The 13,480-nt window shown below is 46.3% G+C and overlaps 1 protein-coding gene across 1 annotated transcript in view; it reads left to right on the top strand.

Annotated features, from left to right (window-relative positions):
• Nucleotides 1-13,480, top strand: part of RYR3 (ryanodine receptor 3) — a 566,641-nt gene that overhangs the window by 348,916 nt on the left and 204,245 nt on the right. Inside the window, exons 32-36 of the mRNA XM_063652550.1 lie at nt 1,494-1,659; nt 8,538-8,624; nt 9,010-9,236; nt 10,960-11,755; nt 12,348-12,548. Coding sequence (XP_063508620.1) covers nt 1,494-1,659; nt 8,538-8,624; nt 9,010-9,236; nt 10,960-11,755; nt 12,348-12,548 — 1,477 coding nt within the window. The remainder of the gene's footprint in view (nt 1-1,493; nt 1,660-8,537; nt 8,625-9,009; nt 9,237-10,959; nt 11,756-12,347; nt 12,549-13,480) is intronic.

A 13,480-nucleotide genomic window follows, 5' to 3' on the forward strand; every position in this document is an offset into this window, starting at 1 on the left:
TAGGACATTTTTAATTTGGGAACTTTGATACATGACCAAAGTCAGCCACTTCACATTCCCACAGCTTTAATACATTATTAATTGAATTCTGTATTAGTCATCAGTATAGTTAGCACCTTAATCACTAAAAAGTAGTACTAACATGGCTGCAGTTATGGAACCCTAATAATGCTATAACTCTTTGAAAGAGGCTATTTGCACTGGCCCCTGCCTGAGGGCATTCACAGGAAGTGAGAGGACTTGTCATTGTCCCAAAGGAGAGGACAGGAGATTAAGGCATGCTTACAGAGGGGGAAAGTGATAGACTTCTAGAGGCAGAAGGAACCTCGGAGAATCCTAATTGAACCCTTGGTTTTTCAAATGAGAACATCATCCTGAGAGGTGAAGCAACTCTCAGAGTTTACAGGATCTATTCCAGGATCTACCCACCCCACAGTGCCAAATGTACTATCCCTGCCCCTGTGTGGCCTTGCCCTCCATGCTGAGGACCACAACAGGAAGCCAAGCTGAGTCACATCAGACTGACCCTAAGATGTTTAAAGGGGCTGCTCTTGCATCAGGTATAGCATCACCCTTTTATTTAACTTGAGAAAAGTCATGTCATGTCACTTCGAGGGACCAGGTGCCTGAGCTGACGTACACCAGTGTGGGCTTAAAAAGAGAAAGAATCAGCCGTCTCTTGCCCACGGTGGGGGGAATCTGAGAATCACCTCTGCCACTGCACATCTCCACGGCTCACCTGGGATGTGAAATCCTACAATTAGGGAATCAGGCTTTGGGAGCCTTAAGGACTTTTTCATTATTATAGTTTGCTTTGAAGTATAAATACCTGTAATGGAGTTTTGTATGCTGGGGTTTGGTAGACAGAAAGCTAAGCAAGGCACCTAAGTTGATGGTTAGCTGGTAGTGCGGGAGGCAGAACTCCAAGGCACTGGGAAGGACAGGGGCATATAAGTCAAGGTAGCAGCAAGGTGTCAGAGAAAAACTACTTTGTAGGGAGCCCAGGCCGGCCATCCTAAGGAATGTGGGCCCGAGTTTTCAAGTGTTTTACAGCCTTTTGCCCTGGTTACCAGACAGGGACTCTGAACCCAGACTTTTTTTCTGCCTCTTATTCCAAATCCCCATATAAGTTTGCCGAAGGTGGTCATTCACTTTGTGCCTCAGTTTCCCGTCTCTTTGGTGGTATACTGCCATTCCCATGATCTGTTTCACAAAGGTGTGTTGACATTGAGTCTGGAAACAGTTCTCTGAACATTGTGCTCTTTGGAAGGAGGTAGCCTGAATAGATTGCCACATCCTTACTCTGAGTGGTTTGTGTCTGAGTAAATTGGGTTGAAGCTAAATAAACTCATTTAAGAAAAAGTATTTGGGGCTGAACAGAAAGCTTCCTAGGAAAGTTTCTGTAGCCATTTTCATTTTTCATTTCATTCCTGAGTCTTGATTACAAACTGCCCCAGTCCAGAGTCTGTGCCTTTTCCTGTCTTGGCTCCTAGCGTGAAACGCAGCAACTGCTACATGGTCTGGGGTGGGGACATTGTAGCCAGTTCCCAGAGATCAAATCGGAGCAACGTGGACCTGGAGATCGGCTGTCTCGTGGATCTGGCGATGGGCATGTTGTCCTTCTCAGCCAATGGAAAGGAACTGGGCACCTGCTACCAGGTAAGGGCGGCTTCTGGGGCCGAAACAGGGCTATCCCAGGCCTGGTGTTTATGACTGTGTTCCTTGTTCTCCGTACTCAGCATTCCTGCCACAGTCTGTCAAGCTGATGAGCCCACGTGGGCCATGGGCCACTTAGGACAACAAATAAACAACAACAAAGTTACTTCATTGTAGGCGGAGAAAAAAGGGCTGGGCAATCATAGTTATTGGTTGATCCAATATGCCGGTCATCTTTCCAGAGGACGAAAAGTCTTCTCCTTGGTGTTGAGCTGTAAATGTTATTCATTTATTTCATAAATATTTCTTGTGCAGCCTTATCTGTTACCTGCACTATACAAGGTACAAGATGTAAAAGGTGAACAGAAATACTTCTCACTTTAAGAAACTTCTGTACTCAAAATAGAAACCTATGAAAATGGATTAATTTGCCAGGAAATACCCTTTTGCAAAAAGGTTATCCACATTCCCTATGACTACCTTATAAGATGCTTTAAAAATACGTTTATAGGCCAGGTGCGGTGGCTCATGCCTATAATCCCAGCACTTTGGGAGGCCGAGGCGAGGGGATCATGAGGTCAGGAGATTGAGACCATCCTGGCTAACACAGTGAAACCCTGTCTCTACTAAAAATGCAAAATTTAGCCAGGCATGGTGGCTCATGCCTGTAGTCCCAGCTACTCAGGAGGCTGAGGCAAGAGAATCGCTTGAACCTGGGAGGCAGAGGTTGCAGTGAGCTGAGATCACGCCACTGCACCCCAGCCTGGGCAACAAAGCAAGACTCCATCTCAAAAAAAAAAAATTACATTTATGTAAATAATGTGTTTCCTCATTTCCTGGACTGTGAACTTCCATAGAGCTACTCAGGAAAACCATCTGTTATACACATGTAGGTTTACCTGTCATTAACCACAAGCAGCCTGATCTCTTCATCCTTGATGGCCAGGTAAGCTTGGGAAACTGCCACATATCACATCCTTCTCTTGAAGTTTTGTAATGAAGGTTAGCACGCTGAAATATTGGAGAAATACTTCAGAAAGAAACCTATCTAACCAAGCAATTCTCAAATTATTTGACAAAGAAAAGCACTTTTTTTAATTTTAAGAATCAGCAATGTTCTATGAACCTGGAGTTCCACAGAGCAAACTATGGGAGATGGGAGGTTAAGGAATTAATGTCTATGTTAAACATTCTTGACTCTCCAAGGTAGAATGGAGAGTCACAACTATTTGTAGACAGAGAACGCTGTACGAGTTCAAAAAAGGAAGAGCTCACTCCATCACGAGCAGTCAGGAAAATGTTCATTAAGGAGAAATCTTTATTTATTTATTTATTTTAAGGAAAAAGCGTTTTTACGGGCCAGGCATGGAGGCTCACACCTGTAGTTCCAGTATCTTGGGGAGGCCGAGGCAGACAGATCATTTGAGCTCTGGAGTTCGAGACCAGCCTGGGCAACATGGTGGACCCTCAGCTTTACAAAAAATACAAAAATTAGCTGGCTGTGGTGGCATACACCTGTGGTCCCAGCTACTCAGGAGGCTGAGAGAATCACTTGAGTCTGGGGAGGTCAAGGCTTCAGTGAGCCATGATTGTTCCACTGTACTCCAGTCTGAGTGACTGAGTGAGACCCTGTCTTAAAAAAAATAAACTAAAATAAAAATAAAAAAGAACGAATTTTCATGGGTAGAAAGAGAAGAGTGTTGAATACATCGCTCAAGAAGTATTATGGAGATAGGGAAGCAGAAAGTGTGTTTGGGGATCTGTGGACAACATCGCATAGGGCTCTTACAGTTATTGGTAAGAAATTTATTTGGAAAGCTAGGGAGATATAGATAGGAAATGGGGAGCCATTGAAGGTTTCTGAGCAGGAGAGTGGCATGCAGTACTTAGAGCATCCAACAGTTTTTCAGGGTCACCAGTTTACCTAACTATAGCAAATTAAAAACATCCTGCTATGATGTACATGGATAAAACCCCTGATTGTTAAATCAGCCTCAGGTTACAGCCTCCAGGCTGAAAAGCCTCTTGGCAGCCAGTTCTCTGGCCTGTGGTTGGAGAGAATGGGGTAAGGTAGACAGCAGACAGAGTAGCCACCTCCCATCTGAAATGTTCATTGACTAAGAACAGATGGACCAAACCCTTCCTGGGGGTGGGGAGCAGCCTGCTGGCACAGAGGCCGCCACCTTGTCTCTCCAGCACCTCCTGCAGTGCATGACCCTCTCTGCACCTCCTCCTCCTCCTGGGAGAAAGTGGAATCATCGCCACTTGGCACGCTTGCTTCAGCAGCTGGAGCCTAACCAGCTATTTCCAGAAAGATGCACTCACAAAGCCAGGCTTTGAGGCAGAAAGTAAAGTATTATTCTTCTAGTACTTTTTCATGATTCTATCTCCTCCACCCCCAAATCCCCTGAGAAATGTTTTATATACATTACTGCTGTCCTTCAGAATCCATTGGCTTTTTCCCATTAACTTTAGAAATGAGTTTAACTGAAGGGTCCTCCGTGAGCTGCAGAGAACGCTAAAGCATCTCATAACTTTTAAGACTAGCTGATCTTTGGAAGTTCAAAAAAAATAATTAATTTTTTAAAATGGCATTTGCAGCAGCAGTGACTTGCCTGCTTCAGGAAAGAACCTGTGATGTTGAAGAGGAGGACACTGTGGCAGCTTTAGCCCATCTTTCACCATCCTCCTGGGTGACATAGGCTGGTCAGTTGTCTTCTTTTGGCTGGGTGCTGGTACCCTACCTCCTGGAGAGCCTTCCTCCACCCCGTGCATAGAAATCCTGATGACCCTGCTCAGCAATCCCAGTCCTGACTCTTGCCCTTAAGAATGCTGCTGCAAAGGAGACAGTATCAGGACTCTGTCCAGAAACCTGAGAGGTTCACACCCAGCCAGCCCCCTTCTCACTCCAGGCGAGACAGTAACGTGTCCTGCCATGCATCTGGTCCCTGACAGTGGGATCGTTGTTATTCCACAGCTGTAGCCATTTTCATTTTTCAATTATCTCAAGAAGAACAGTCCAGCAATATTTATATACTGGCTTTCAGATTCAGAAAGGACTAGAAACCAAAATAATGAGAGGAGTCTCCCAAACAATGTTTCTAGACCTCCCCATTAAATAGTGATAAGCAATTTGAACACATTTTTCTGTCCACTTAATATAATCAGTGGAGAATTTGAGAAATAAAATCTACATTCAAGAGATACTCCTCAGTGATTGCCACTCCAGGCACACCAGTCTGAGACAGAGGCAGCTATGAGGTTCAGATTTACAAGAGGGGTTAGCTTTCAATTCAGGACTATTCCTGTGCCATGACCGTCACACATGATTAGAAAAAGAATGTCCATTATTGCAAGGACAAAACAGATCAGCCAGTGATGAAAGGTGCCTCAAATACAAAAGGGAAAATGTCAGTGGCATACTACGGCAGTGCTAAATCTGGGCTGGTTGCACAATCCATGGGCATGTAAGTTCCTCATTTAGAAGGTAAGCTCCTTGAGGGCAGAGGCCCTCTCCTGTGCTCACTGCTGCCTCCCCATGCATGAAACAGTACCTGGTACCTAGTGAATGCTCACCAAGTATGTGTTGCCAGACTGACCCACGGCTGGGAAATCCCCTTGTAGGCATTTTTTTATTGCTGCCTGACAAGTTACCACAAAATTTAGCAGCTTAACACACATTATTTCAGAGTTCCGCAGGCTTGACTGGGTACTCAAATTCTCACAAGGCCAAACATAAAGTGTGCCCTGGGCCTGAACCAGGCTCATCTGGAGGCTCTAAGATGAATCCACTTCTGAGCTTATTCAAGGTATTGGCAGTTCTTTGAGATTATGGGTCTTAGGTCATAGATTCTGAGGCCCCTGTTTCCTTGCTGGCTATCAGCCAGGGCCACTCTCAGCTCCCAGAGGGTACCCACATTCCTTTACACGTGGCCCCCTCCATTTCAAAGCCAACAAGGGCACATGCAGTTTTTCTCTCTGATTTTCCCTTCTTCCTCCAGCAGGAAAACTCCTGCTTTTAGAAGCCTCGTGCAATTTGAAAAGGCCAACAAGGTCTCCCTATCTTGAGGCCAAATGGTTAGTACAATTGCATTACATCTGCAGAATGCCTTTTGCCACACAACATAGCATGATCATAAGAGTAACACCAGGGGTCCCAGAGGGCCTTCTAGAATCCTGCTTACCACACTGCCAATTGCCCATTTTTATCCTCGTTACACCCTCATGAGCCCACACTTGTGTTTTCTTCTTATTTTAGTGATTGAAGAGACATTTCCTTTGTTTATCATGTGGGAGTATACTCTGCGTGGTGGAAAATAAACCTATCCCAGGGCATCCTAAATGCTCTCAAAAGCACTTACTTCCTGCAGGGAGGGTTGAGGAGAGCCCTGGAGTTTGGGCAGTTCATGAAGTTTGCAGGAACCAGTCCTGAGGGACCTGAAAATAAAACTCCCTCTTCAAGCTGTGGCTCCCTATACTGGTGTGATTTAGTTCAGCCAAGGAAGCCTTCGACTGAATGCATTTCTGTCTCCCTGTTAGCACAGACACATGGGCTTCCTACTGGTCCAGATGAAGTTTCCTCAGCCACAGGAGCTCTGTTCCCTTCAGTTTGCAGTGACTTGAGGCCTACAAGTTGTTCTAGATGTCACATATTGGGCATTTGAGAAATCTGGGAGCCAGCCCAGGGATGACTCCTGCCTTATAGCTAAAGTCAGAACAACATCAAATCAGCATTTCCTATTCATGTCTCATCACCATGAACTCAGGGTCTGGCACAAAGCAAGTATATAATAGGTACTACATCATTATCTGTTGAAAGTCCTTTACAAAGCTTATTTCAGGCAGAGGCAGGCAGTACTAGCAGTCTACTCCACATTTTGGTTTTACTGGCACTTATCTCTTCATATCATCCGTGGAACATCCAGTATAAACCAAATATTTTTACCTGAAATGTGAGGCCATTTTTGTGTACTGGAAGGACCATGTACTGGGTGAAAGTCTGGGGTTTAACCAGTCCAGCCTGTTTCATCATGAACAAATGATAGCACTAAAGCACTAAATCATGTAATCTTCTAAGTCATAGCCATAAAAATGTGTGGTTTTGTAAAGCTTATGTCTAAATGCATTGAGAAAGTTCATTATTTAAAGAAAACCTATGACAATTGCTTTGACAAAAAGAAAACTCACTGTATTCATTCTCTGTTGTCACATTACAAATTACTACAAATTTGGCGTCTTAAAATAACATATATTTGTTATCCCATGATTTCTATGGATCAGGAGTCTGGCCACAGTGGGTCCTCAGTCCAGGGTCTCACAAGGATACAGTTGAGGTGTCAGCCAGGCTGCATTCTTTTCTAGAATTCAGTATCTTCTTCCATGCTTACGTGCTTGTTGGCAGAATTCAGTTGCTTGCATTTGTAGAATTGAGGTCCTGTTTTCATGCTGGCTGCAGCCAGGGGCCACTCTCTCCACCTTCCGCCCCCAAGAATTCCTTGTTCCGTGGCCCTCTCATAAACCTTCTAACAGTATAGCTACTCACATCTCCAAGGTCAGCTGGAGAAGCTTTCTCTCCAGTCCACCAAGATGAAGTTTTACATAAAATAATCTAGGAAGTGACAGGTCCTTCATCTTTGCCATTCTATTTGCTGAAAGCAAGACACAAGTTCTAGGGGAATGATGACTCATTGGGGTCACCTTAGGGTATGTCCAGCACACCTGCCATCCCCTCATTTGTAGATGGGGAGAGTTGCAAGAATTTCCTAATGTCTATATTTGCTTCAACCTAAAAGGTTTCAGTTGGTGGAATTAAAGTCCCAGTGTGTGAGCAGACTTTATGTAGTCTTCCATCATACTCCAGTGACTCTCCCTTGAAAACACTTTAGTAATACGGAATTCAGAGGCTGCTCCTCCATCAGAGGGAGCAAGTAATACCTGGAGCTCCTGATGTGGTACACTGATAAATGTAATGTTTCATCTAAGTGGCAGCTGCAGCACAATCAGTAAATGCCAAACCCTTCAACAGAAGAACTGGAATGCTGAAGAGTACAAAGGGGGTGGAGAGGATGGAGAGGAGTCCAGAGGAACCCGGGGAGAATGAGAGCTTTGAGAGGGAGACAGTGTCCTTTTGTTACTCCACTGAGGGACCTCATAGTCTTTACCTGTAGAGCAGTGTTTCTCAATCAGGGGTGCTTTTGCCCTTCACAGAACATTTGGCAACGTTGGGAACCTTGTTGGTTGTCATGACTGTGGTGGGGGCAGAGAGTGCTGCTGATGTGCAGTGGGCAGAGGGCAGGGATGCCACTCAGCATCCTACAGTGTACAGGCTGGCTCCCACCGCAAAAAGCCACCTGGCCTGAAGTGTCGGCAGTGCCAAGGTTGAGAAACCCTACCATGGGATCTCCCTGGGCTTGCTTGACTAATGTCGGTTTGCCTGAGTCACCACCCTATCCCGGTTATCATCTCCTATGGGCAGGTGTGGAGAATGATGGTGCTGCCATGTGCCATGTGTCTCTGGGCTCTGTGAAGAGCAAGCACATCACATTGTTCAGTGACCAACAGCAGGTATGCCTTTGGTGGGGAGTTAGCTTCATACCTACCTGTCCTGTGCACTGGAGGAAGCTACTGGCTACAGGTATCTGAGAGAAAAAGTGAAAGGACCTGAGATCATTCAGCCCTGAGTGGAGACACTGTTTAAGATGTGGAATTGTGACAATCTCCGCTGATAGATAACCGGTCTCTGCGAATTTCTGAGCAGTGGAGAATGACCAGACAGCTAGTAGTCACTGGAATGAGATTGTTGACCAAAACACCCAATGGCTGAGCCAGCTGTGATGTTTGCCCAGCTCTGGGCAAAGCTTTCGATTTGTTTTGATTTCCAGGTGGAGCCTAATACCAAAGTGTTTCCAGCAGTCTTCCTGCAGCCTACAAGTACTTCTTTGTTTCAGTTTGAACTTGGAAAGCTGAAGGTATTTATTTGTCCTCTCATCTAATGGCCATGACAAGAGAAAGCAGCACTAACCATTAGGGGGAAAATCCCAGGCCTCAGAAGACGAGAGAAGCTCGCTCACTTCCCATAAGCCCCCCACCCCCAGGCCCCGCCCTTTCCTGTGGCATTCAGATGATAGAATATGCATTCTTGCCCTTTTCCCGCCTCTTTTGGGTGCTGAAAGAATCAATCAATGCTCATGTAACCCATTATTTGAAGTGCTAATTAATGCTGGTAAAGCCCTTAGAGATCCCTGGATACATTTGTCCCTCTTTAATTTATACTGACGATATTGGTTAAAATGTCTGGGTGCGTCGTCCAGCAACTGTGTGTTTCTTTTCCAATGCCTTTCCCATGTGCCCCAGAATGCACTGCCCCTGTCAGCGGCCATATTCAAGAGTGAAGAGAAGAACCCAGTCCCACAGTGTCCACCTCGGCTGGACGTCCAAACCATCCAGCCCGTGCTCTGGAGCCGCATGCCCAACAGCTTCCTGAAGGTGGAGACCGAGCGTGTGAGCGAGCGCCATGGCTGGGTGGTGCAGTGCCTGGAGCCCCTGCAGATGATGGCGCTCCACATCCCCGAGGAGAACAGGTACCAGAGGGGCCCGCGAAGGAAGGGGCAGGACTGAGGGGCAGGTGAGGCAGAGCCAAGCCAGCCCAGAAGGAAACCAGGAGCATCTGTGTTGGATCCTGCTCAGTCCCAGTATGACTTAATTTCCCCAGTGCCTAAGTTTCTATTCCTTCCCACTTTCATTACTCAGAAACAGCAGGAAACACACTATGAGGTGCCTGCCACAGGGCCTTTGTTGCAGCTCCTAGTGCCTGGGATCAAGGAACAGTGCCATGCCTTTAATTAAAAACCAGTTTACCTTGAAATATGCATCATTTATGACAGGAAGGGGAAGAACAAGGCTTGACTTAGAGAATCAGGAATCAGCTTCCTGGTCTCTCCTTGCTAAGAGGTGCTATTAATTATGGCTGGGGTTCAATCCCATTGCTCTCTCTTTCTGGCTGTGTGGCCTTGGGTACATTACTTGTGTACTCTGAACCTTGCTCTTTTCATCTACACAGTGAGAGAAATGCCCACCCAAAGGGTTTCTGGGAGGAAAAAAATGAGATCGTATAGGTATAATCTGGTATAGTTTCTGTACATAGTAAGAAATAAATGTTACAGTTATTGCCATCCCTTGACCTCTTTGAATAAAAAAGCAGAGTAATGGGAAAGGGTGGAGGTATTTGACACCTGCATAGGTCCCATTTAGGTGTCCCACTGGGTCACGGGCAGCAGGGCAGGCCATGGCAGGAAAGGGGCAGAAAAGACCAGGAGCCCAGCCAAGTCAGTCAGTTCCGCAGGGTCCTCAAATCCATGAGGAGGCGTGAGACTAAATGGAAAATCTAAGCAGAGATTAGAGCCCAGGCCCTGGACCCACACAAACAACGGAGCAACATACAAACAGATCTCTAAGTCAAGAAAGAGAGAGCCAACTGGATAATGTTAACTGGTTTCAGGTTGGAAGGTGTTTCCTCTCTGGACAAGAGTGCAGAGTGTGTTTGTGAAAACAAAACAAGTGTGTTTGTTTTCAGGTCGTTGGAGGAACACCCCATGGATAGTGGTAGATTGGACATTATACAAATGATACAGATCAGTGGTCCTCAGCCTTTTTGGCACCAGGGACTGGTTTCATGGAAGACAGTATTTCCACAGACAGTGGTGGGTGAGGCTGGGGGAGGGGGTAGAGGGGATGGTTTCAGGATGAAACTGTTGCACCTCAGATCATCAGGCGTTAGATTCTTATAAGGAGCATGCAGCCTAGATCCCTCACATGCACGGTTCACAATAGGGTTTACACTCCTATGGGAATCTATTGCTGGTCCCGGTCCATGGCCCCGGGATTGGGAACCCCTGATGTAGATGGTAGACTGACAGAAAGCATAATCTACGTTTTCTAAGGAGATTTTCCACAGGGAAATGCAAGATCTGCTTGATCCTACAAGTAAGACGACTAAGTCATCACTCTCATATACGTGAATGTTTTCTGTTTGGGAATTTCGGATTTTTTCCTAATAATGAGGACTTTCATATTTGGTGAACCAGTATCTTGCAGGCTTTTGAGAGCCTTGTAGTTAAATACAGTGGAGTACTAGGAACTGGAATACGGACCAGAGCTGAGAGAGGCATGATAAGCCATAAGAGAAACTGTGGCAGAGACCCCTCCATCCTTCCACCCTCTGTCTTTGTTGGGCTGGGTGGAATCGCTGGATTCTGGTGGGTTCTTCTCCCCCCTGGTGTGGCTGACTGCTCGTCCTGTCCTCAGGTGTGTGGATATCCTGGAGCTCTGTGAGCAGGAGGACCTGATGCGGTTCCATTACCACACGCTGAGGCTCTACAGCGCGGTGTGCGCCCTGGGAAACAGCCGCGTGGCCTACGCCCTGTGCAGCCACGTGGACCTCTCCCAGCTCTTCTATGCCATTGACAACAAGTACCTCCCCGGCCTCCTTCGGTCTGGTTTCTATGACCTGCTCATCAGCATCCACCTGGCCAACGCCAAGGAGAGGAAGCTGATGATGAAGAACGAGTACATCATCCCCATTACCAGCACCACCAGGAATATCCGCCTCTTCCCGGACGAGTCCAAGAGGCATGGACTGCCTGGGGTGGGCCTGAGAACATGTCTCAAGCCCGGGTTCAGGTTCTCCACCCCTTGCTTTGTTGTGACTGGTGAGGATCACCAAAAGCAGAGCCCTGAGATTCCACTGGAGAGTCTCAGGACGAAGGCTCTGAGTATGCTGACAGAGGCAGTGCAGTGCAGCGGGGCCCACATCCGAGACCCCGTAGGGGGGTCTGTGGAGTTCCAGTTTGTGCCTGTGCTGAAACTCATTGGAACCCTGCTGGTCATGGGCGTGTTTGATGATGATGATGTTCGTCAGATCCTCCTCCTGATTGATCCCTCTGTGTTTGGGGAGCATAGTGCGGGGACAGAGGAGGGAGCAGAAAAGGAGGAAGTGACCCAGGTGGAGGAGAAGGCTGTGGAGGCTGGGGAGAAGGCTGGCAAGGAGGCTCCTGTCAAAGGCTTGTTGCAGACTCGATTACCCGAGTCCGTCAAGCTGCAGGTAAGCTGCAGGTGGTTAAGTGGAGGCAGGTTAATAGATCTTCTGCTTTTATAAAAATATCAGGAACACACTGAGGATTAAAGGAGGTAAGTTATGTCAAGTGCTCAGCATAGTGACTGGCCAAGAGTGCTTGATGATTATGGTGCTTGTTGTTGAATAAGTTCTGACAGTGATAAGATTGGTAATAATAACAATCCAAAACAACTCATCCCAGAAAAATAGTGCAAAAAACAATGAAAGATGGAGAGAAGGACAAACATCTCCACTTTCCATCCTCCAGGACTGGAAAATTTCAGAAAGGGAGGCAGCACTCACATGCATGATCTGGAGCTGGTTTTTCTACTCAACTTCCTGGGAAAATATTTTCTTAGAAATAGTATTCTCTCTCTCTATAGGCAGATTTCTTCTGTCTTTAGTGAGCTGTTTTCTGTTATTCCCTTCGCCTTAATGGTGAAGGTATGAGTAACAGCTCTATGGCTACTGTGTGGCAATTTACTTTGTCTAAGTCTCAGTGCTACTGTCTGTAAAATGGGGATGCTAGCAGCCTCACCAAAGTACACAAAGTGTTATCTATATAATACTTTCATTGCAGATGTGTGAGCTCCTCAGCTATCTCTGCGACTGTGAGCTGCAGCACCGAGTGGAGGCCATTGTGGCATTTGGTGACATTTATGTCTCCAAGCTGCAGGCAAATCAGAAGTTCCGCTACAATGAGCTCATGCAGGCCTTGAACATGTCTGCGGCCCTGACTGCCCGGAAGACCAAAGAGTTCCGCTCACCCCCACAGGAGCAGGTGAGGGTCCTTCCTGAGTCTCCATCCAGTTCCTATGGAAGAACTTGAGACCTACGGAACAGGGCACATGAAACCTCTATGGTGTCTAGGGCAGCCTCAAGAGCTATGGAAGATGAAAAGACCCAATTCAATGCTAGGAGACAGGCCTAGTCGTGAAAGCTAAGGAATACTTGCCAGTTCTCTTGGGTGGGAAAATACCCCTTTCTAAACTGCACATGCGGCAGGGCTTCCTCCCTTCTTTAACCCTCTCCAACGCCTGCATTACTGATTCAAAGACCAGAACACTGTTGGGATTCAATTGTCTCCTCAGCAAGGATACACCACTCAGAAGGATTTCTGCCAACCCTTCCAGAAGTCACTACCTGTCTATCAGATACCAACAGAATAGGGTCAACCTGCCCCTACTTATGAGAGTTGGCACACAGTCTTCTTCGTCTAATGCATCTAAACCCCCTCACCAATGGCACGACTCTCTCACAGAGCCTCCCCAGCTCCCTGGAGCCTGGAGAAGGGGACTCAGCGAGTGAGTCATCTTTGTGATTTGTTGTATTCATTCTTTACAGTACCCACCTTGGGGTTAGCCTTACCCCTATGGGAAGGGCTTCTTTAAGAAGAGTCAAGATCCTGGTGAGAAATTTCTAAATGAGGGAGGCACATCTTGTAGAATAAGAGTTTCCATTTTCCCCGCTGCTCAGCAGCTCACTTAGACCTTGCAGGTGGGTTGGCCACTGCTCCCTAAGTGCTCAAAAGAAAAGATAAATCTTTCAGTGAAGGAAGTAGTTTTTGTTTTGAAACCGGATCTTTGGATTATATTTATACATATCTATATATATATATATATATATATACAGATATAGATATATGTGTGTGTGTGTATATATATATATATATATATATGTATGTATGTATGTATACATCTGGGAGGGAGATGC

The sequence above is a fragment of the Pongo pygmaeus genome, chromosome 16 (assembly GCF_028885625.2).
Source record: "Pongo pygmaeus isolate AG05252 chromosome 16, NHGRI_mPonPyg2-v2.0_pri, whole genome shotgun sequence".
NCBI lineage: Eukaryota > Metazoa > Chordata > Mammalia > Primates > Hominidae > Pongo > Pongo pygmaeus.